The sequence below is a fragment of the Nycticebus coucang genome, chromosome X (genome assembly GCF_027406575.1).
Source record: "Nycticebus coucang isolate mNycCou1 chromosome X, mNycCou1.pri, whole genome shotgun sequence".
NCBI lineage: Eukaryota > Metazoa > Chordata > Mammalia > Primates > Lorisidae > Nycticebus > Nycticebus coucang.
The window spans coordinates 32,820,662-32,847,242 of NC_069804.1; the positions used below are offsets into that span (position 1 = coordinate 32,820,662).

The following is a 26,581-nucleotide window of genomic DNA, read 5'->3' on the forward strand; positions in this document are numbered from 1 at the left end:
AGATAAAAGAAATCACTCATGAGGAAGAATCAGCAGAAAACTCCAGGCAACATGAAGAACCAGTCCAAGGGACCATGAGGTAGCTACTGCAGAGGATTCCACCTATACAGAAATGTTAGGAATGACAGAAAGGGAATTTAGAATACACATGTTGAAAACAATGAAAGAAAAGATGGAAACAATGAAGGAAACTGCTAATAAAGTGGAGAATAACCAAAAGGAAATCCAAAAACAGAATCAAATAAGAGGTGAACGATATGAAGAATATAAAAAGGATATAGCAGAGCTGAAGGAAATGAAACAGTCAATCAGGGAACTTAAAGATGCAATGGAAAGTATCAGCAACAGGTTAGACCATGCAGAAGAAAGAATTTCAGAGGTAGAAGACAAAGTTTTTGAGATAACTCAGAGAGTAAAAGAGGCAGAAAAGAAGAGAGAGAAAGCAGAACATTCACTGTCAGAATTATGGGACTTTATGAAGCGTTCCAACATACGAGTTATAGGAATTCCAGAAGGGGAAGAAGAATGCCCCAGAGGAATGGAAGCCATACTAGAGAATGTCATAAAAGAAAATTTTCCAAATATCACCAAAGATTCTGACACACTGCTTTCAGAGGGCTATAGGACCCCAGGTCGCCTCAACTCTAACCGAGCTTCTCTAAGACACACTGTGATGAACCTGTCCAAAGTCAAGACAAAAGAAAAGATTCTGCAAGCTGCCAGGAGTAAGCGCCAGTTGACCTACAGGGGCAAATCCATCAGAGTGACCGCAGACTTCTCTAATGAAACTTTCCAAGCAAGAAGACAATGGTCATCTACCTTTAATCTATTTAAACAGAACAATTTCCACCCAGAATTCTGTACTCTGCTAAGCTAAGCTTCAAAATTGACGGAGAAATCAAATCATTTACGGATATACAAACACTGAGGAAATTCGCCACAACAAGACCAGCTCTACAGGAAATACTTCAACCTGTTCTGCACACTGACCACCACAATGAATCAGCAGCAAAGTAAGAACTCAGAAATTAAAGGACAGAACCAAACCTCCACACTGATGCAAAAGATAAAACTAAGCAATGGACTCTCACAAAATAAGATGAATAGAATACTACCACACTTATCAATTATCTCAATAAATGTTAATGGCTTGAATTCCCCACTGAAGAGACATAGATTGGCTGACTGGATTAAAAAACACAAGCCATCCATTTGCTGTCTGCAAGAAACACACCTGGCTTCAAAAGACAAATTAAAGCTCCGAGTCAAGGGTTGGAAGACAATTTTTCAGGCAAATGGAATTCAGAAGAAAAGAGGAGTTGCAATCTTATTTTCAGATACATGTGGATTTAAAGCAACTAAAGTCAAAAAAGACAAAGATGGTCACTTTATATTGGTCAAGGGAAAAATGCAACAAGAAGACATTTCAATTCTAAATATCTATGCACCCAATTTAAATGCTCCCAGATTCTTGAAACAGACCTTACCCAGTCTGAGCAATATGATATCTGATAATACCATAATAACAGGGGACCTTAACACTCCTCTTACAGAGCTGGACAGATCCTCTAAACAGAAACTAAACAAGGATATAAGAGACTTAAATGAGACCCTAGAACAACTGTGCTTGATAGACACATATAGAACACTCCATCCCAAAGATAAAGAATATACATTCTTCTCATCACCCCATGGAACATTCTCCAAAATTGATCATATCCTGGGACACAAAACAAATATCAACAGAATCAAAAGAATTGAAATTTTACCTTGTATCTTTTCAGACCGTAAGGCACTAAAGGTGGAACTCAACTCTAACAAAAATGCTCGACCCCACCCAAAGGCATGGAAACTAAACAATCTTCTGTTGAATAACAGATGGGTGAAGGAAGAAATAAAACAGGAAATCATTAACTTCCTTGAGCATAACAACAATGAAGACACAAGCTACCAAAACCTGTGGGAAACTGCAAAAGCAGTTTTGAGAGGAAAATTCATCGCTTTAGATGCCTACATTCGAAAAACAGAAAGAGAGCACATCAACAATCTCATAAGAGATCTTACGGAATTGGAAAAAGAAGAACAATCTAAGCCTAAACTCAGTAGAAGAAAAGAAATATCCACAATCAATGAAATTGAAAACAAAAGAATCATTCAGAAAATTAATGAAACAAGGAGTTGGTTTTTTGAAAAAATAAATAAAATAGATAAACCATTGGCCAGACTAATGAGGAATAGAAAAGTAAAATCTCTAGTAACCTCAATCAGAAATGATAAAGGGAAATAACAACTGATCCCACAGAGATACCAGAGATCATCTCTGAATACTACCAGAAACTCTATGCCCAGAAATTTGACAATGTGAAAGAAATGGATAAATATTTGGAATCACACCCTCTCCCTAGACTCAGCCAGGAAGAAATAGAGCTCCTGAACAGACCAATTTTAAGCAGTGAGATCAAAGAAACAATAAAAAATCTTCCATCCAAAAAATGCCCTGGTCCAGATGGCTTCACTCCAGAATTCTATCAAACCTTGAAGGAAGAGCTTATTCCTGTACTGCAGAAATTATTCCAAAAAATTGAGGAAGAAGGAATCTTCCCCAACACATTCTATGAAGCGAACATCACCCTGATACCAAAACCAGGAAAAGACCCAAACAAAAAGGAGAATTTCAGACCAATCTCATTCATGAACATAGACGCAAAAATTCTCAACAAAATCCTAGCCAATAGATTACAGCTTATCATCAAAAAAGTCATTCATCATGATCAAGTAGGCTTCATCCCAGGGATGCAAGGCTGGTTTAACATACGCAAGTCTATAAACGTTATCCACCATATTAACAGAGGCAAAAATAAAGATCACATGATCCTCTCAATAGATGCAGAAAAAGCATTTGATAAAATCCAGCATCCTTTTCTAATTAGAACACTGAAGAGTATAGGCATAGGTGGCACATTTCTAAAACTGATTGAAGCTATCTATGACAAACCCACAGCCAATATTTTACTGAATGGAGTAAAACTCAAAGCTTTTCCTCTTAGAACTGGAACCAGACAAGGTTGTCCTCTGTCACCTTTACTATTCAACATAGTGCTGGAAGTTCTAGCCAATACAATTAGGCAAGACAAGGAAATCAAGGGAATCCAAATGGGAGCAGAGGAGGTCAAACTCTCCCTCTTTGCTGACGACATGATCTTATACTTAGAGAACCCCAAAGACTCAACCACAAGACTCCTAGAAGTTATCAAAAAATACAGTAATGTTTCAGGATTTAAAATCAATGTCCACAAGTCAGTAGCCTTTGTGTACACCAATAACAGTCAAGATGAGAAGCTAATTAAGGACACAACTCCCTTCACCATAGTCTCAAAGAAAATGAAATACCTAGGAATATACCTAACGAAGGAGGTGAAGGACCTCTATAAAGAAAACTATGAAATCCTCAGAAAGGAAATAGCAGAGGATATTAACAAATGGAAGAACATACCATGCTCATGGATGGGAAGAATCAACATTGTTAAAATGTCTATACTTCCCAAAGCAATCTACCTATTCAATGCCATTCCTATCAAAATACCAACATCGTACTTTCAAGATTTGGAAAAAAATGATTCTGCGTTTTGTATGGAACCGGAAAAAACCCCGTATAGCTAAGGCAGTTCTCTGTAACAAAAATAAAGCTGGGGGCATCAGCATACCAGATTTTAGTCTGTACTACAAAGCCATAGTGCTCAAGACAGCATGGTACTGGCACAAAAACAGAGACATAGACACTTGTAATCAAATTGAAAACCAAGAAATGAAACTAACATTTTACAACCACCTAATCTTTGATAAACCAAACAAGAACATACCTTGGGGGAAAGAATCCCTATTCAATAAATGGTGTTGGGAGAACTGGATGTCTACATGTGAAAGACTGAAACTGGACCCACACCTTTCCCCACTCACAAAAATTGATTCAAGATGGATAAAGGACTTAAATTTAAGGCATGAAACAATAAAAATCCTCAAAGAAAGCATAGGAAAAACACTGGAAGATATCGGCCTGGGGAAAGACTTCATGAAGAAGACTGCCATGGCAATTGCAACAACAACAAAAATAAACAAATGGGACTTCATTAAACTGAAAAGCTTCTGTGCAGCTAAGGAGACAATAACCAAAGCAAAGAGACAACCTACACAATGGGAAAGGATATTTGCATATTTTCAATCAGACAAAAGCTTGATAACTAGGATCTATAGAGAACTCAAATTAATCCACGTGAAAAAAGCCAACAATCCCTTATATCAATGGGCAAGGGACATGAAAAGAACTTTCTCTAAAGACGACAGACGAATGGCTAACAAACACATGAAAAAATGTTCATCATCTCTATATATTAGAGAAATGCAAATCAAAACAACCCTGAGATATCATCTAACCCCAGCGAGAATGGCCCACATCACAAAATCTCAAAACTGCAGATGCTGGCGTGGATGTGGAGAGAAGGGAACACTTTTACACTGCTGATGGGACTGCAAACTAGTACAACCATTCTGGAAGGAAGTATGGAGAAACCTCAAAGCACTCAAGCTAGACCTCCCATTTGATCCTGTAATCCCATTACTGGGCATCTACCCAGAAGGAAAGAAATCCTTTTATCATAAGGACACTTGTACTAGACTGTTTATTGCAGCTCAATTTACAGTCGCCAAAATGTGGAAACAGCCTAAATGCTCACCAACCCAGGAATGGATTAACAAGCTGTGGTATGTGTATACCATGGAATACTATTCAGCCATTAAAAAAAATGGAGACTTTACATCCTTCGTATTAACCTGGATGGAAGTGGAAGACATTATTCTTAGTAAAGCATCACAAGAATGGAGAAGCATGAATCCTATGTACTCAATCTTGATATGAGGACAATTAATGACAATTATGGTTATGGGGGGGGGAAGAAAGAGGGAATGAGGGAGGTGGGTGGGGCCTTGGTGTGTGTCATACTTTATGGGGGAAAGACATGATTGCAAGAGGGACTTTACCTAACAATTGCAATCAGTGTAACCTGGCTTATTGTACCCTCAATGAATCCCCAACAATAAAAAAAAAAAAAAAGAGAGAAGAAAATTCTTTACTTTTTTGCCTAAGATTTGGCAAATTAAATTGAAAAATTGATAGCAAGTTGTACCTACTACTTATTTGCAATTTACAACACAAACCTCTTGATTTTTTTCTCAGAATATTTAATGATGTGCATTAATATTAAGAAATGAACAGACTGGGGTAAAAGTATTAGCTTGAACTATAAGAAATTGCTAATACTTAAACATTTTGATTGACATGATGGCTATTCATAAGGTTAAACTAAATCTTATTACAATACTAATATGCTTATGGTTATAAATGTAAGGAGGAAAAAATTAATACAAACTAGTTATTTCCATGGTAAAAGAAAAACAATGAAATAAACAACAAAAGCAAATATAAAGACTTCAAAGCAAAAAGAACACCACCACAACTAAAACACTACTGATTAAACCTTTCATAACCTAGAGCTTCAATATTTTTAGATAGTTTAACTCGTGGTCCTGAAATCAGAATTAGAACAAGAGACTTTATGTTATTGAAATATAATTGGAACAAAAAGTGAATCAACACATCTCATTTAAAAAATCACAACTCCAAAAATAAAACAACAAAAAATACATGAGAACACAGTCTCCTCTTCTTGGTAAAAGTATAGTACGTGGAAACCTGGAATGGTTTACAGGTTTTATTTCTGTATCTCAAGAGAAATATTAAAATGTGAGTTTATTTGCCACCTGAAATAAATAGAAGATTAGAAAATGTTACCCCTGAATAAGCAGTAACTAGGCTTGGAAATATCAATGTTCCCTGACTTACAATGTTTCAACTTAATGATTTTTCAACTTCAGGGTGGTGGGAAAGTGATACGCATTAATTATAAATCATATTTCAGTAGTCAATAAATTACACAAGATATTCTATACTTTATTATAAAAAAGAGGCTTTGTGTTACAGGATTTTGTACAAATGTAGGCTAATGTAAGTGGTCAGAGCATATTTAAGGTAGGTTAGGTGTATTAAATGCATATTTGACTTAAAAATAATTTCAACTTATAATGGGGCTTTCAGGATAAAACCCGTAATAAGTTGAGTCATATCTGTATAATAAAATATGTGATTTAAAATATATTTGATTCTCTAACATAACATTTTGTCAAAAGTAATTTTTTTTTAGCTTACGTGTATTCTCTTACTTTACCTTTTTTTTTTTTTTTTTTCACCTTTAGGCTATTGCCAAATCTGGAATAACTTTATACATATTTAATGTTTTTTTAACATTTTGTTTAAAGGTTTTTACACACAAATATCCAATTTCATGAGGTTTAACACATTCTTAAATGTAATTTGTTTTTAGGATTATTTACATTAAATCTATTTTAAAATAATGTTTATGGTTTGGGCATTTGATGAAGCAATATGGATTTCACAAACATTGAAATTTATAGATTATAAATTTTAATAAGACTTCTCTACATAATGCTACATAATTTAATTCTGTCTTTATAATAGTGCTGCTGAGTAGACTCAGACAGATATTTTTATTCATCTAACTTCAATGTAAAGAAAACAGACTTAGAAGTTTTATATGACTTTCCCATGGACACAACTATTAAAAATCAGATTAGATGATTAAATCTCAGTTTTTATAGGTTCAAATACAGTATTTGGCAAACTCTCTAGGCTCCTGCTTGTCATGACCATATAATGCAAGCTCAGTGATTGAGAAAAAATGTTTGTAATATTGTAATTACATGTGGGTTCCCTGCCACACAGTTTCATAAAGGATTGCTCTAAAATTTAGCATGTACAAGGCCAGAGCAAATTTCTCCATGCTTATGTATGCACAGAGTTTCAGAATTCATGTTTCTGGATGATTTAACCTCATGGGTTAGGATATAATTTAAAATAGATTAATTTTGTTTCCTTTTGACTTGTTTATTCTTGGTGCTGATAAACATTGCTCCATCCTCTTCTACCTCTAAGTTCACCTCTGGCTGCACCAGACCGTAACTCATAGATTCAATAGATGTCCAGTGAGTATTATCTAAGTACTTACTGGGTACTGATCTAGGAGATGTAGATACAGTGGCGAAAAAGAAAAACGAGATGCTATTTTATCCCTTCCTGTTGGTTATAAATATGATAGATATTGGTCATTGCAGGGAACAGATCAGAAAGAGTAGATGTTTCATTTAAAAACCATTATGAATGCTGACAATTTTATCTTTTACCGTTGATGACTTAGTATCACTTGCTTGCTAAATGTTGCTCTGCAAATTAAATGGGTATACATACACTGCAAAGCATGTTTATGTGTTTACAGATCTAGGAAACCCTCTACTATTGTTTTCATGTTTGGGAAGGTGAAGCTAATAGCTTCAAGCAGTTTTAAGTAGCAAAAATGCCTTGAGACACTTTGTAACTTGGTTAACAGAGAAGCACACAACTTTCATCTCTAAGCAAAAAGGATTAGAGAAATCCATTAGTAGCTGTTGTGACAGGAGCTGTTGGGGAGCAGATCTATCTTAAAATTGAAAAAAGAGAAATCGGAGTACCAAAGACTCAAATTCCAGTTCATCTTCACTCTCTGGAATTTATCTTTATCTGACAGGTGAAGGCAACACCCTATATAAATCTAATTCTTATACTCATTATGTCCCATGCAGCCTCTAGACATTACATTAATGACATATCAAGTTGGGGAGAGTGTTCAATCAAAAGGCATTAAAGAACTTATAAAGAAATTTTAAAAGTTATTTTCAATGGCTCTATGGTAAGTTGACCTTTTGATTTTCTTTTCTGCATGGTTTATAGTCCACATGAGGAAAAACACTTCCTCAATTCAACTGTATATTTTGGCCAAAATTTTCTCTATAGGATGATGCCCTGTATTTGCACAAATAATGGATAGGTAATTATATCTCACTGATAAAAAAATGACATCAGAATTGGTTGAAACATAGCTTGAATTGCTCATAAATGGAAGGAAAACTTCCTTATAACTCTATTGCAATCTCAGAATTTCTACCAGCTTCATGACTTTTAGGTTATAATATGGAAGTTTCTGCCTTTCATAATTTACAGGATGGGGGTTATCAAAATATTCTCGCTGGGAGAATGGAAAGAGTGAGTTCTTAAAGTACATTTTGGCAGAGTTGGGAGTAAATTGCAGCACGGGAGTCACAGTCGGACAACTGCTGGGCCTGATAAAGTAATGGTGGGGAGAAAAGAGTGAATAATTTCCTACAAAAAGAGCAATGTATGAAATCTAAAAGAGAGCTATGCCCAAGAACATACGAGTTGGGCATGACAACAACGCAGAAAATATCCATAATCTCTTCATTATATACTTACTTACAAGGAAAATAAAAAATAAGGTACTATGTGCATAGAAAAGATCTAAGTAGGGTTTAAATCACAGTTAATAGATTAATGTTTATAAAGTAATACATGAATTTATAGGTAGCAAATCAAGCAAATGCACCCCAAATTATAAACGCAGTGGAAAAATAGGAATTATGCAAGTATTTATAAACGAAGAAATGTGTTAGTTGAAAAAAACCTTCATATTCTTCAGAGAAATCACTAAGTGATTATATTATTCCAAATGTTTATAGTCTGAAAAATTCAATTTTTACAACGTGGCAGTAAATTAATAAAAATCATATTTTCATGTACCAAACTATCTTATTAAAAAACTTAAATATAATTCAAAAAGCATTTGTAATCAAATTTTGCTTTCAGATTATATATGATCCATGATTATTTAATTTAGAGTAAATGCAATATCCTTTTGCTGCAATATTATTAAATTGGTATAACAAATCCATCCCTTTATCTGGCATGCCCCCGTATTACAATATACATATAAACAAGCATTCTTTTATTTTCCTTCAGATATTTTCTTCAGATTTGGATATATGCTGTCTCCTGCTATTATCTAATTTCTCTAATACCAGAATAGAAAAGCAGTCGCTTAGCTCAGGGTATAGTTTTGTCTTCATTTAAATAATTGGTATACTAAATTTGTGCTTAAATGTTATGAAATAGATTCCAAAGGAGAAAGATCTTGAACAGAGTGTTAAAAAATCTCTGCTACCAATTCTTTTTTCCCTACTTCAAGGCAAGGCTGATGTATGGAAGACCAAAATACCAGAGAATCAATCTGACATCCCTCAGGGGATCATCTGCTGAATTCAAAGGCTACCAAAATTCTCCTAAGTCCCAAATCTACTGAGAATGGGTCTTTATACACTCATGCTTAAGTTTTTCTGTGAATACAGATACAAATCCGCTATCTCTAATTTGAAAACATTTCTAGAATCTGACATTCTCTCACTGCTAACCTCATCCAAACTACCAGCATCTATCTCTTTTCCAACTGGACTCTGCTTTTACTCATGGTCCTCTACAGTTATACTCTCAACCCAGGGTTCAATGTGATCCTTTTAAAACATGAATCAGATCATGACATTCAACTGTTCAAAACCTACAATGGCTCCAATCTCAGTCAGAGGGAAAGGTAGTCTTTACAATGGCCCACCGGGCCCTTTGTCATCTGGACCCCTACAACACATATGCGTATATTCCCTAGTACTCTCCCCCTGGGACATTCTGCTTCACCCATGCTGGCCTTTTCAATATTCTTTGATCAAGATAAGTTCACTCCCACATTGGGGCCTTTGCTCTATTTCTTCCACCCAGACAGCAAGGCTGATAACCAAGTCTGATTCCTTTACTTTCTTCCAATCTTTCCTCAAATGTCCTTTCTGCCTTATTTAAAATTGCAATCATGCCTCCAGCCATTCTTCCTATGCCTACCCCTTTAGTCGTCCTACACTGCCTTACTAGGCTCTATTTTCCTTTTATATATTATGTACCACCTTGCAATACACAATGCTTACATTTTTTTGTTGCCATGCTTACATTTTGCCTTCCATTGCACTACTAAAACCTGTATGAGGGCAGGGGTCCATTTTTTTCTGTTGTACAAGTACTTAGAACAGTGCCTAAAACATAGTAAAAGTTTGAAAATGTTTTGGAATGAATGAATCTTCACCCTTTAGGTTATTGCTTGTTCTAACAATTTATTTTAGGTCTTAAGAGTCACGCCTAAAACCTAGATCAGTTGAAGAAGACTCGAACAACTTTGCTTCATACCATTTTTGGCTTTCAAAGCTCACTATCAGCTCTCTCTTGTGTTGCTGAGGTTAAACAAGGGCCACCTTTATTTTTGACCTATTTAAATTCTATATTAGGACCAATTCTCCTGCCAACACACCTGTGAGTGTTCTTAACATTTCCACACTAATCTCCAGCCTCTTAGTTACCAAAACCACAGCACATTTTATCCACCTCAAACAGTGCACCTGTATTATCATCAGTTTACATGAGAGAATTGAAACCATGTATCCCTGACTTTTCTCTTTCCTTGCATTTTTCCTCTTCCATCATTATTTTTCTCCTAATGTCTTTTCTTCTTTCCTTATTTCCTCCAACTTTCCCTTCCATCCATTCATCCATTCTTTCACAGAATTTTTGTTAGCACAGAATTATCCAGAAATGGAATCCAGGATATTTTTTTCTATGAACTAATCATGATTCCTTGCTTTGTCCAAATTTACCCTCCCAATTATATTTTGGTGAAATGATTGATACAACATATTTTTCTTACAAATAAAGAGCAAGTTATTGCTAATATTACTTAAAATTTTCTAAAATTTTACTTATTTCAAAATTATAATGCTATTGCCCAAGTAATGAATATTTTTAAATGTTTATATATAAACAATCACAATCGATCGACAATGCTAATATTAGCTTTGAAATGAGAATAAGTATTCTGTGTATGTTGTGTTTCTCATTCATCTCTTGTTAAGCCTTTGTCAGTGTAACAGTTGTGAAATGCAGATTTCCATATGTAAGCATGTATTCTATCTGCAGGTTCCCTGTCAAAATGATTAGGCACCTTCTAATTCAATATGTCTATGGAAACTGTATGTGCCATTTGAGTTACATTTTGTTCAGAAAGTAATTATTTAAAAGTATTATATATAATCGTGGTGTATTGCATGTTTAAGAAATATGTATGTTAAACTACAGCAATACCTACTATAGTTCTATAATTTGATGCATGCAAATCTGTCAGGAATAAAATCAACCACAATTTAATTTCAAACCTTCCCAACTAGCAGCTGTACAATTTATTCACTGCTTTTCTATTTTTACTACTGGGTAATGACAATGATGAATGCCTTTAAGAGGAAATACATATTCATTGAAAAGTCTGAGCCCAAAACTATCCCCTTTCAACAAGTCCACAAAGGTAAGGAAGCCCATTTGCCTGTTGCAAGAGATTTGTTGAGAGGGAGATGAAATTATGCCCGCAACTGCATCTCATGAGGATTCACTAATCCAGCTAAATTAAACCTGCAATAATACCTCCTTACAGACCACGGTAATCAATACTGTTATAATTGGTGTCAGCTAACATAATACTTACTATGTATCAGGATGAACAAATGATTAGTTCTGAGTGGAGCCAGGGGCCTTACATTCTGAGTGTGCTAGGTTAAGAGCTAGGGAGACAAAAGATATTCAATGGGCAACTTAATAAGCTCAGGGTCACTGCTCTCATGACCCAGATGTGCGTGAACATGGAAAGGAATGAATACTAGCTCATTAGTAGTGATTTACATGTTGAATGACATGATGAACTTACAAACTGTGCTGTCACAAGAAATCAGTTAATGGGAAGAATGACATGTCTCCTTTATCAATCGATTAGCTTTCTTTTCTTCACTGTACTCTACTCATAAGTTATTTGACTTTTACTTCAAAGAGAATAAGAAATAGCACTTTATTGAAATACATGGACTAGTTCCAGAGATCTATGTATCCCTTATGTTATTTTACTATGTAATTTTATAGCTGATTTGATATAATGCAAGACATTAAAGTCAAGTCACTCAAGATACCGCAGCACCAATTGCCAAAACAAAGGAATGGCTTTATCTATTCGTATACTTATACAGGCAAATGTGGTATGGAATGAGCTCTCAAGAAGTCATTTATAGCATAAAATACTTTAGCTAATATGTGCTGCTGATAGCAAACGCATCTTCTGTCTATAACCCTATGCTGTTTGCATTGGAAAATACTAAGCTCTGGTTCAAATATAATATTTCATTTTGAGTGTGAAATGTATGATCACAAAAATTATTTTGAGACACACATTTTCTTGATGCTACATTCATCTTTAGATACTGCCTTCTAAAATTCATAGCGTATTCCCTCCTCTCGACTTGTCTTAGTTTAAAATTCAATAACTTGCTGTTAGTGGTTTCAAAAGAGCCTGATTTCATTGGTTGACTTTGGCTGACAGTTTTAAAGAAAATATTAGATTGATTTCTATTCAATCACATTCCACGTATTATAGTATGGGTGTTGATATTAATTGAATATGTATAGATGGAAAATATAAAACTCAATCAATGCACTATGTAATGGACTGGTTGAGAATAAACTGTTCCTCTATCACAACTTGTTTTTGTGAGGCGGTTCCTTTCTGCCCTGACTATGCATAAAAACGATTACTTTTGTGTATTCCTTTATTTCGAAATTCTCTCAACATTAAATATTATAAAGTACCTCTTCTAGTTTTTGTATCCCTCCCCCCCAAGATTTCTAAAACTAAACATCCTATAATTTTCATAATTCCATTTATATGTCGAAACGGCTTCACTGTGTATACGATTGAAGTCAATTCTTTAAGAACTATAAATGATCAACGTGATCATCTTGTACAATCTAAATGAAAGTACTTTACTTTTTTTTTTTTTTTTTTTTTTACCTTTAGCGACTCCTCTTGTTTAAAGAGATCTTCAAAATCTTTAGCACAGAGGTCAGGAGCGTTGAGAAGTTGTTCCACTTCTGATAGTGCTTGGGAGACGTGAGTGATCTCAGTCAGGTAAGTAGAAGGCACGTAAGAAATTTCCAAAGGCATGTCTTCAGTCATCACTACCATGGCTTCCTCACGGACAGTGTGCTGGTATAGATATACAAAAGGACAATTCTTTTAGCTTCTTAGTAATAAAACATCTCCTATACTATAGGTCCAAGTCTATAGCTGAAAGAGGGCTGCAACTGCATTAAAAAATCCTGGTGATAAATCTAGCACAAAGGTTATTGTTTATATGCCATGGTCTTCCAAAGTGTTAGAAGATCTCATAATAAGCAATACACACACATTAACACCGTGAATTGAAAATGAAAGACCAAGAGCCAGGACATCATGAGGAAGGTAGTTTTGCCCTAAGAAAAAAGGCTAATCTTTGTAACCAGCATTTAAGTTGGAACTCTAAGCTTTTTGGAAATCTAAATATGGAATTTCATGGGGCGTTCCATACCTGCTTTATTCATAACAAAGGAACTTTCTTGCACATTTCTCCCCTCATATTGATCGAGGTTCAAGAGGTATACAGTAGTTTTGGCTGGCATAGACCTGACTATTAAGCCCTCCTCCACTCCAAATTCCAGACAAGAACTCCTTGCTGTCTTCAATGCCAGTTTCCCGAGAATTTAAGCTGACAATTAAGGTGTCATCTGAGGAGGGCCGTCCACAGACTTTTTATTTTAATAGGCACTCCAGAAAGTCTTGAGATATAAGGGAGCACTACCTTCTTTTCCTGCATCAACACTTTCCTAACAGGCATCCAAGCGCTAGAAATGATGAGAATTTGCGGCTCCAGGATCCTTTTAGAATTTCCCAGTAGTGCCTCTTCCCCTATTCCTTATAAGAGCAAGAAATAAATACTACTTGGCACACAAATTCAGAAAGACAGATGACCTCTGCTCTCTTCTGTCTATGCAATGGGCAGCAACATCCTTGTAATTGAAATTATTCTCCCAGTAACTCTGTTTTGAATTGATCAACTGCCACCTGCTTGTTGATGAGGTCAGCTGAGGGCTTCAGTGGCAGGGTCTCTGGGGAAGGTAAGATGATAAGCATGCTAACATAGCTATCTATTACCACACAGCCTTTTATGACAAGACCATACTCAGTTTTAAATTAATACAATTAAATGGATTTTGGGAAGCCAGAATGAATCCCTCAGAAAAATGAGTAAAAATTGTAAGCTGGTCAGTTTATGCTTTCTTTATAATTTCTCTAGCCCAGGACTTTTATACATAATTCTTACATGCTATAAAAATAATAATTCTACTTTGGATCTCTTATCTACTTATGACATAAAAACATTCACAGAACTGCATGAGTTAGCTTTTAAATGGCATAATTAGATGTTTTACAACATTTTGTACATCTGGACCAAACCCATGACACACATTCCTTCATGATCAATGGAATGACAATATATACCCATTTACATTTAAATGATTTTCGGTATCAAAGCTGAGTTTGATGAAGACATTTCAGAATTTAGTTTAGATTTTAAACCCACGTTCTTATTTCCTTCATTTAAAACTAAATATTTTACCAATTTAAAAGAAAAGTCAGTCAGCAGGCAATCTGAATGTGAAATTTCCCCTAACAAAGTAGGTTCAACACTAGGTAGGAGAGTCCACAGCTCAAGTCACACAAGTTTGTTGTGATTTGCATGCATTAGATGGTACTGGTGCCTATGTTGTTCTTAATAAAATTTACAAGATATTTTCTTATTTCCATTAGTTACTTTAACCCTTGTAGTAAAGATAACTCTACATTATCTAAAACAAACATATTTCTTATAACACTTTTGGGTAATGGTGCAATTACCTTTGTTTTTACTCATATGCATTTTATATCTGTAAGATTTTAGAGAATGGTGGCTATTGTTATTAGGGACAGAGCTGGGTAAAAGACAAATCGTAGGGGTTATCTTTGTTATTTTTTTATTTTTGTTTAATGAAGGTGGTTGTTTTATAACGAGATTCATCTTCAAAATATTTAGAAAACATCTGCATCTCATGGAAGTGCGATTTCCCAAAAGTTTTGATGTATGTCATCATTTTTTCTTAGACAAAAAATGGTTCTAAGTTGTTCATCGTATCTTTTTAATGTTTCTTCTTTGTTATTTCTTGACCTTCATTACTTCCATTTGAAATGTTCTCTGTTATCTTAAATTCATATGAATGTCCCTACGTATAGTAATTAGGGCTTATAGATAACAAGGAACTTAAGTGAATGGTCAAATACCAAGAGACAAAAGACATTAATAATATACTCATGTTTTGACTAATAATTTGGATATAACTTCCTGAAACAAAATTTAAAATCCAAAATTCTATTTCTTTGGCATGGCATTTTCAGCTAATTATATTTTATTTTGCATATAGGAAATTGAAATAAAAATGAGATACATTCTATAGTAATTATTGCTGGCTACACAGCTCTGAAGACTGGAATGCTGGGTCTCAGCATATATGATCTAGCACCAGCTGCAGTCCTGAAGCAGGGCTCTCAGGATGTAGGCAGCATACATCCTCTGGCTTCTCATTTTTCAAGGTCTTCTCTGCTGGGTCATGTGTTTGTCTGAGGTTTATTTTTTATTATACACCAATCAATGCATTTACTTGCCTCATAAAAATATTTATTGGTACTTTAACCTCTATTTAAACAGAAATCTCTTTTAGAATCAGGTTATATGGCATTTAAGTATCACATTTTTCAAATAACAGAATTTTTCAATCTAGTTTTAGAAACATTTATGAAAATTCCTTTAATGACAAATCTTTTATCAACCTGATTGTAATACCATTTAAATGAACATTAGCTGTTGTGCCATAGGTAGGGAATGTTCTAATAACATGCATACTGCAATTATTTCTAAGATTGTCAGAGATAAGTCTTAGAGCAACTGGTGTCCATTCATTGAAATGAGTGGGCTGATCATGCCACATCCTAATCATTCCGTGCTTAGACATGGCATGAACATATTTTCCAGAATAAGTAAACATTAAAACTGAGTAATATCAAGTACCAAAAGCAGAGCAACAATAAAATATCTTTGAACACCAACAAGTCCTGGACCATACAGTTTCACACATGAATTTTATCAAACCTGCAAAGAAGAGCTTGTACCCATACTGCAGAAATTGTTCATTAACACTGAGAAAGAAAGAGTTGTCCCAAACTCACTCATTCACTAATATCACCGTGATACCAAAACCAGGAAAGGACACAACTAGTAGAGAAAACTATAGACTAATACCCCTTATGAATATATATGCAAAAATCCTTAATAAAGGCCTAGCAAACCAAATTCAGCTGCACGTCAAAAAATAATTCATCTCAATCCAGTGAGCTTCATCCTACATATGTAAGAATGGTTTAACATACAGAAATCTATAAATGTAATACACCACAAATAGATGCAAAAATAGAAACCATATGATTCTTTCAATAGATGTAGAAAAAGCATTCAACAAAATTCAGTGCCCTTTTATGATGATGCTTAACAAAATAGGCATAGATGATATTTACCTCAAAATGATAAAGGGTGTGTGTGACAAATCCATAGCTATCATCATATTGAACAGGGAAAAATGGAAAGAATTCCCACTTAGAACTGAACCCAGACATGGATTTCCACTATCTCCAGTTCTCGTTAACATACTACTGCAAGTCCTCGCCAGAGCAATAGAGCAAGAGAAGGAAATCAAGGGTATCCAAACGGAGAAAGAAAAGGTTAAACTATTGCTCTTTGTTAACACCATGATCTTATATCTAGAAACCCCAAACTATCAACCAAGGGCTCCTGAGATTCATAAATAAATTCAGCAAAGTCTCAGGTTACAAAATTGACGTACAAAAATTGTAGCTTCTTTCATATACAGCGACAATAGTCAAGCTGAGAATCAAATCAAAGATGCAACACCTTTCTCAGTAGCAACAAAGAAAATAAAGTACCTAGGAATATATTTAACTAAGGAAGTGTAATATAGGGAAAATGATAAAATGCTGATGAAAGAAATCACAGGGGATGTAAGCAGATAAAAAAAAATCATACTCAAGATTTGGCAAAATCAGCATTGTTAAAATGGCCACACTACCCAAAGTGATTTATAGGTTCAATGAAATTTCCATTAAAAGAACAAAATGATTTTTTCACAAATCTAAAGGAAAATAGTTCTACAGTTCCTAGGGAACCAGAAAAAACTCCGAATAGTCAGTGTGTTGGGGACCAGCCCCATCACCTCTGTGGTTCTCTCCCACTGCTTGGTGGTGTCAAAGGAGTGAAGGAACATAGAGATGCAGAGACAACGTGTAGTAGCACTAAAGATTGGGTCCGAGGGGTCTGACACTACCCAATGCAAGAAACAGAGCTGGCCCCAAACTCTGATACACTCAGTTTTTATTACTTTTATTAGCCCTTAATTAGCAAACTGATGTTTGTTCGTAACAATAGTATACATCTCCTTGCAGTTTCTCATGCCCTAATTCTCCATTCATTATCCACCTGATTACCCTTTAGCCATTTTCATTACTTTTACTTCTAAAAATACTTATCAATCACTCACAGAATTATAGAAATAAAAGGGAACATGAACTTAGAAGCTAGATGTAACCCAGTTAATCCTCTGGGTTCCTTCAGGGCAGATAAGTAGATGCCCTACTCATATCAGGAGCTGGCGAGAAAGAAGCTGATTCCTCTTATCTCAGCCCACAAGAATGAGTTTTTCTTGATCAATGAGTCAGATGCATGAGCTGTTCTAGTTAATCTTACAATGATTCACTGCCTTCAAAGTCCTTGGTACAGTCTTTGTAGGTAATAGGTCAGGTTTGACCAGGCACTTTCATGCCTTTTCCCAAGGCCTTTCAGGCCCCAGCCAGGCCCTTATGGACCTTTTTTCTGGGGTCCTTCTGGCTTCAGCCAGGCCCTTGTAGGCCTTTTTCCTGAAGCCCTCCCTGATCTCAGCCAGGCCCTTGCAGGACTTTTTCCTAAAGTCTTTTAATGTTCATGCCAAGCTGTCTCATGAAGCCCCCAGTATGTTAGGTTTGTATATCTGTTTTCACCAATCCATTTCTTTGTGGAGGCTCATATCCTCAAGAATTATCTGTATACCCGACACTGATCACAAAACTTTCAAACAATCATTTCATTATTATATCAATCTAACTCTATTCTCATACTCCTAACTTCCCTAATGTTCACCCACACCAGTGCAACCTTACATAATAAGAACAAAGCAGGAAGCATCACCTTACCAGACTTCAAGCTATACTACAAGGGTCTAGTAATCAAAACAGCATGGTACTGGACGAAAATAGACACACAGACCTATGGATCAAAATAGAGAACCCAGAGATGAAATCATTCTCACATTCCCATCTTATTTTTGACAAAGCAGATAAAAACATACACTGGGGAAAAGAATCCCTATTCGATAAGTGGTTCTGGGAAAACTGGATAGCCACATGTAAAAGACTGAAACAAGATCTGTACCTCTCATGGTTTACAAAAGTTAATTTGCAATGAATAAAAAACTTAACCTAAGGCAGGAAACTATGAGGATTTCAGAAAAAAATGTTGGAAAATCTCTTACAGTTATTGACCTAGGGAAATAATTTTTTTCATTTCTTAATTGTCTAGTATTTTTTAAAATGTAGTAATGATAGTTATAATCATAGATAACATTTATACAGAATTTACAATATGCCAGGTACATATATGAATACAGTAATCCTCATTATATATCAGCAAGGTAGGGAGTGGAATTTCTATTTTACAAATGAGGAGATAGAAGCACAGAGGAGTTAAGTGATTTATATACAGTCACACAGCATGGAAGGGAATAAGCAGAATATGGAGGGATATAGGCTGGCTCCCATGATGAGGCCACACTCAATACTGCCATACTGACTCAAGTTCAGGGTGAAATGTCACATACCAAAGGTCTCAATAAATAAACACAGAATGTCACTGTCTCAGAAAAGTGAATTTTGTTTTGTGTTCTGATTTCCACAATCTCCCCACCATCCTTATTTGCTGGATGCATAAAAGGATGGGGCGCTTCAGACTGTAAGTTCTTTGTAGGTGACTCTGTTTCACTTATTATGTTCCAACTTCCAAGGTCAGGGCCTGCTATATTATACCTGCCCAATACCTGTTTAATTTATTAAGAAGACCTCAAGAACGATCACAGTAACAACAAATATAAACAAATGGGACCTGATCAAATTAAAAATCTGTACAACCAAGGACACAATCCATAGAGTAAACAGACAACCCATAGAATGGGAGAAAATATTTGCATGCTATACATTCAATAAAAGGCTGATAACCAGAATCGACAAAAAACTCAAGAAAATCAGCAAGAAAAATCAAACAATTCCATTAAAAAGTTTGAAAATGACATGAACAGAAACTTCAAATGAAGATGGTCAATAAATACATGAAAAAATGATCATCATCTCTAATCATCAGGGAAGTGCAAATCAAAGCTATAACGAGGTATCACCTAACTCCAGTGATAATGCTTCTTATCAAAAAGTTCCCAAACAGCAATTGTTGGCATGGATGTGGAGAGAAAGGAACACTTGTACACTGCTGGTGGGACTGTACACTAATACCACCTCTATGAAAAGCAGTATGGATTCACCTCAAAGAACTAGAAGTAGACCTTCCATTTGATCCAACGATCCTACTAGTAGGTATTTGCCCAAAGGAAAAGAGGATATTTTATCATGAAGGCACTGGCACCTTGAATGTTTATAGCATCACAATTCACAATTACAAAAATATGGAAACAACCCCAAGCCCCATCAATATATAAGTGGATTAATAAAATGTGATATCAAAAGAAAAACACAAGTATATTATAGTGACGGAGCGGGGAGAGGAGAGAAAGGGGAAGGGACAGGAGGGAGAGTGACTGGGGGATTCTCCCCTACTGTGCACAATGTGTGGGTATTCAGCATGCCCCCTGGGTGAAGGGCTCAACTACAACTTGAATTTTACCTTAGAAATAAAAATAATGTAATCTAAACATGTGTACCCTCATATTAATCTTAAATGAAAAAAATAAAATTAAAAAATATAGTGTAGTATATGTATACCATGGGGTACTATTCAGGCATAAAAATGAAATGGTGATCTAGTATCTCCTGTAACAACCTGGATGGAACTAGAGACCACTCTTCTAAGTGAAATATCACAAGAATAGAAAAAATATCACTACGTGTACTAGGAGCAAATTAGAACTAGTTGATCAACACTTATGTATGTGCACGTACAGAAGTAAAACTCAACGATGGGTGTCAAGTAGGTGGGAGAGGGGAGGAGGGGTTGGGTTAATTCACACCTAACGGGTACAATGTACACATTCTGGGTGAAGGGGTCACACTTATGACTTTGACTTGAAATGTACAAAAGAAAATTACGTAATCAAAACTTGTGTATCCTTGTAATACTTACATATGTGTATTTTGAAATAAAAAAATCAAAACTTACAGTAAATGAGAACACAGCAATGAACGAAATAAAAAGGTATAGTTCATTAGGAAAAATCGGAGGGAGAAAAATATTGAAACTTTTGCTGCCCTAAAATACTGATAATTAAGTAATCTTCTGAAAAAATTTTCATCTTTTTATTACAAGAAATAAACTAGGCTGCCTATACTTCCTGAAATGCTTTCAATAATAATTACTGATTGGCACTAATTCACCTACATTTGTTAAGTTAAACTCTAAAAGGTTAATATTATACATTCAATATATTTAATGAAGACTGATCTATTCAAGGATTTAACTTCTTCTATCTTGATACATAGTATCTAGTCATCATAGATAACAGAAGTAGTACAGATTAGCTGAATTGAGACAGCTAAGTGGCAATCCTGTGAATTTTTATGATAAACAGAAATATTCTGAAAACTTTTTGACACAACAGAGAATTTGTAAACTTGTTTTGTAGAAAAACTTTTCATAAATTTTGAATATTCAAATTTATTGTAACATTGTAAGTGCAATAGTTTCGAATATAGAGAAAAATTTTATAATTTTCCTGTACGAGAAACTACCACAAATTGAATCAAAAGAAAATCAGACATTTGGAGGTCTTGGTTAGTATCTATTCTTTAAATGTATTAGCATTCCTTATGACACAGTCATATCTAGTGCCATACTAAATAAACCAAATTCACCAAATGACTTTCAGTTTGGCTTCATGAAAAGTCCAGACAGTTATTAAAAACTCAGTGTAATTGGAAGTATCACGTTTATTTTTCTTTTTATGCAAAATCCATATACTCGTATTTAGATTAAGTCTTTTCATTAGAATTTCATTAACTCTGCCTTGAATAATTATATCTTTCTGAATTCTGATGTGTACAAATCTCGTCTAACCTTTTGAAAATCTATTGCTTTTGTTAACATCCTTTACTATCTTACATCATGATAGATATTCGTGCATCATTAACATGTAGTAGCCCCACTAATTCATTTTATTTCTCTCTGTTCATTTTCATTTCTAACTATATATACTCAATAGAATATCCTGGCCTCTTTTTCTGGAAGGGAAAATCAGGAAGCATAAAAGAAAGCCCCCAAGTTCCTACATTTATTTAAAAATCGAAAGTTCAATCAATGTTTATCAAGGATTATTATGGAACAAAACTATGATTTGTATGATCTAAAATTGAGGTCAAAACTATTTTGAGAGTTTGAACTATGTTAGCAGGTATGGATATCACTTAAAATTTTTTGAATAAACATTAGTTTCACTGAAACTTTAGTTAATCACATTCATTACTTGAAAGTTTTTCTTGAAGGGCCACATGACTTCATGAATAAAAGCAATTCTGCTTCAAAACAAATCATGCATCATGTCTAAGTTTTAAAAACAAATGTTTCCCTTCACGATTTAAAAAATCTGTTTCTCCTTCAGATGTATATGGCTACACTGGGCCATTGATGAGTTATGTGGTCAAAGAAATCAGGAAGAAAAATGTGCCATGTGCCATATTACTGTGACTTGTGTCTCAAAATATCTATATATCTCATATATACATGATACATAGAAAATAGATCAGTCCATTCAAAATCTAACATAATAGACTATTATTTAAATAAAAAGTAATATAGTGATGGAACCCTTTTTTTACTCCATGTTAATAAAGATGAAGATATGCCAACTGGTCGTAATAAAGTGAGCATATTTATTAATGTCTTAAGGTGAGGCATGATGTGAAAATCTCTGAGCCATAATATGAAAATCTGTTAATTTATATCTATTTCCAAAGGAAATTATAAAATATTATAGATTATTTAAAATAATAACACGAAGGTGTATAAATCCTAAATATTATTACAGGCTCCAAGTGGTTTCTGATGGAACATAAATGAAGTGGAAATGGGAAAGACTTAAGTTATCTTAGACAAGTAACTTTGTCTCCCTGCCTCAAAGATCTCCATAGAAGAAATGATTGTGTTTCCTTCCAGGGATCACTATAAGGAAATTTGAGCTATTTTTACTTATTTCCTGTGGATCATATATAGATCATCTAAACATAAAATGGAAAATTAAATAATCAAATTCAGCAAAAAAAAAAAAAAAATATATATATATATATATAGCTCCAGAGGATAGAAAAAAAAAAAAACCTCAAATGATGAAGCATTAAAAGAAAAACCCCGAAGAATATGACAAAGATGATATAGGTATGGGTCTAGTATGGCACATTCAGTGATTTGGATGTACATAAATGGCATGGTAATTCTACCATTAGAACAGTATTTGGCCTTGCATGTTTTAATCAAGACACTAGGTCAAAGGCCTTGAACAAGCAGTCTAATGAGTCCAATTGTATTGTTATGACCCTGCATAGAGAAAATAGAAAAGTTAGTGTTTGCTCTTTGGTAATTTCCCCTTCCCTATTGCATCAGGCAGAAAATTGCTTATGTAAAGCTATAAAACAAAAAAACGGGGTATCATTCATCAATCATCATGAAATAATTGACCAATGAACTGTATTAAAATTATAACTTATCCCCTTTGTTAAAAAAAATAAAACCCACTAAAATACATTATGTAATCAAAGTAAAGTATTGCAGAAAATCATCCCTTATAGCAGTGGTTCTCAGCCTTCCTAAAGCCTCCTAATGCTGCGACACCTTAATACAGTTGCTCATGTTGTGGTGACCCCCAACCATAAAATTATTTTCATACAAAATTTCATAACTATAATTCTGTTACTGCTATGAATCATAATGTAAATATCTGATATGCAGGATGTATTTTTATTGTTACAAAGGGGTCGCGACCCACAGGTTGAGAACCGCTGCCTTTTAGTCATATTACTTATTTTCTAAAACTACAATAAATGTTTGGAGAAAGGCAGGCCGCCAGCGAAACAGATGCACAGATAAAGCTGCATTTGCCAGCCTTTAAGTACATTCTACTTCTAAGAAGTCAGGTCTGTACAGTGTCTTTTATAAAATAACTTGCCAGACCTGCTCAGTGACCTGCCTCATGTTGATTCTTTCCTTCTACACCATCAAACTTATATAATTCCTTAGGGCCAAGCTCAATTAATATCTAATTAAGCTGATAAACTGAAAGTGGAAAATATGTCAATGGCTTATAGTGCTTTAAAGTATTTTCCTTCAAAGGACAATATTTGCATTTTAATAAGGATTTTCAATGAATTAGCATAAATTAGTAACTCGGTAGAATTTTATTCACTAAATATGGTCTATGAGAAAAGTGCAAGAAGGACTTTGGTTGCTACCAAGATAGCCACTAACACATAAGCACTAACATACATGGACTGGCTTGTAAAAAACTCTCCAATAAAATAAGAAGACAAGTCAATAAATAAGGTTATATGTCCTAGCCTTCCAACAATGAAAAATAAATGCAGCAAAGACTCATGGGTAGTGCCTAGCATATAGTTGGTTATCAAAAATGTTGGTGGCACAAATGAACTATCAACTTAAAGGGATAATTTTTAAAAATAAGTATTTGGCTAGAATCGCTGAGGTCTATAGTCATAATTTATAGTTCGGAATTCTCAGAATTCAAACAGGAATATTTTCTTCATTTATAGTGAAATCTTTATAGGTATAGATTTAAAAGTTGTACCTGATTTAACTATGCCGTATTTCCCTAATTTAAAGCACATTAGTTAAACGCTACCATATATACATGTTTTGGTCCTTCAGTTGCCTTTCAGGGAATAATGTAACTCTATGTGTGAATATAAACAGAAGCAATTGCTTGAGGTAGTGGTATGTAGACAATTTAAGGATATGTTTATTTTAACCCCTTCAGTGATATCGCAAAGACTATTAGCAGACTGAAAATTTCACGAAGACTTGACGTTAAGAAATCATTTTAACTTTTGATAACTCTGCTCATAAAACTTTTCATTTATATATCCAGCATATGTTTTTCATGATAAACTACACCATCTTGGGAAAACCTGGTATAGGAATATATTCGTATATTCACATGTAAAAATGAACGCACACACATATCTATATTTAATTTGGTGTGAAAGTAGCAATACAAGAAAAACTAAGTATAGAAATACCTACATTATGCAATTCTATTTCACCCTACTACATCGCTTAAGTTCTAGTGCCCTGTAGAATTTCCAGCTTGAGTGGATTATTAAAAAATGGGCTCATGATATTATTTATCAAGCACCTCAAAAAACATGGCCACTATTTATCTCTAATTATTAAATATAACAACTCAGTATCAATGTCTCAGTAAGCATATGCTATTAAGCTTTTAAGTAATTTTTTCTTTATTAGAAATGTAAGTGATAGTGAAGATGCCCTAAAATTGCATTGACCAACATGGTAGTCATTAGACACACTTTTACTAATAAAACTAAAAGGAAATACAATTAAAAATGTAGCTCCTCACTTGTATTAGCCACATTTTCATTGCTAACAGTCACAGTGACCACTGGATTGGACAGTATAGATACAAAATATTTCAATTGTCTCAAAAAGTCCTATTGGCTAGTGCTAACCTACAGAATGTCAAAATATTTTCTTTATAAATAGGAATAATACTTAAATATGTTCTGTGATGGTTTTATATCCTATTCATTCAGTGTCCACCCAATGGAATGTCCAGTATGTTTTATGGTCAGATGTATCTAATGGGCACTCAATTAATATTCTTCCATAATGGCAATTATTTAAAACAAACACATTTGTTTATTTGGTCAAATTGCTGATGAATTGATGAAATAAAAAATATAACAAAGTGTTTATTTTTAAATAATACAAAAACTTAATACAAAGAGTAAGATTCCTATTTTATATGAAAAATTCTAATACTAGCATTTATTGTATCTATCAGGAAATAATCTTTGTAGTATACCTAGATTATTTTTCACAATGGTGATTTAGACTGGCTGCTAAATCCACTTTAAAAGGTCAAAATCTTAAAATTCAATCTACTTATTATACTATATTTAAATGATTTTATTGAATTGATAATACGGTATATATATTTTTTCATGTAGACATAGCCTAATGTCCAGGTAACCTTACTTAGCTCTGAGAAAGACAATTAATTAAAGCACCTATTGTGATTTAATTGTAGTACATGTGCATTATTTCTGTTCAAAACTTATTATATACACACATATGTATACATGTATGTGTATACATACGCACAAAATGAAAATACTGAGACAATTGGAACAACACTTAATATTACATGTTTTCCATCTCAGCTGAGTAGACTGACTCAACTTCAAAATAACTATGATTAACTGCTAGAATCTGGCAGAATATATGTATTAGGTACCTCATATTAGAGAAAACAATATTGGAGGTGGAAAGAGAAAAATCATGAACTGATGGTCTTTGGAAGAGATACGAAACTCTGGTGAAGTCTGTGAAGAAAGTTACAGATCTGATGGTTTTCAGATGTGTATGTGAGGTGATCTGTCAGAGACTACTGATTTAAGACCTGCTGGTTTGGTTCATGCAGGCATTACTGCACAGTGGTTATACTAAGTGGTTGAGGATAGCCTTACCACCACTCTTGGTTCATGAGGTATGTTCTTCTATACACACTTCTTCCAGAAAGGTATCTGCTTATTAATTAATTCTTCACCAGACCTATGTGTGTGTGTATGTGTATATATATATGTGTGTGTGTGTATGTAATGTAATGTATATATATGAGTATATAATATATATATATATTTCCATTAGCCTTATTGCTTTTCAATTACTATACATCAGAACCTCCAAACTTGAACTGCATTTGTGCCAAAAATTTCACACTCTTTGACTTAAGCATGGCGGGGGGAAGCACAGGCTATTTCAGTAGACACAGAGAATGTAAAGGAAGACAAAGCTGAGAGTCCACACAAACAATAAACTAGAGGTAACAGAAGAAAGCTTTAATAAAAAAAGAAGGCGAAACATTAAAAAGAGAACAAGAGAACAGTAGAGCACAAAAAGCATGTTAGTAGGTTTTGAAAAATTCAGTAGACAATCTGGGATAGAGAATTGTCAATGATAAAAG

The 26,581-nt window shown here is 34.3% G+C and overlaps 1 protein-coding gene across 6 annotated transcripts in view; it reads right to left on the bottom strand.

Moving 5' to 3' along the window:
• The window catches only part of DMD (dystrophin), a 2,416,375-nt gene that overhangs the window by 1,316,070 nt on the left and 1,073,724 nt on the right, over positions 1–26,581 (bottom strand). For all 6 annotated transcript variants that reach the window (XM_053581215.1, XM_053581214.1, XM_053581218.1 and 3 more), the window contains one exon: positions 12,933–13,127. In XM_053581215.1, the coding sequence (XP_053437190.1) occupies positions 12,933–13,127 (195 nt within the window). The remainder of the gene's footprint in view (positions 1–12,932; positions 13,128–26,581) is intronic.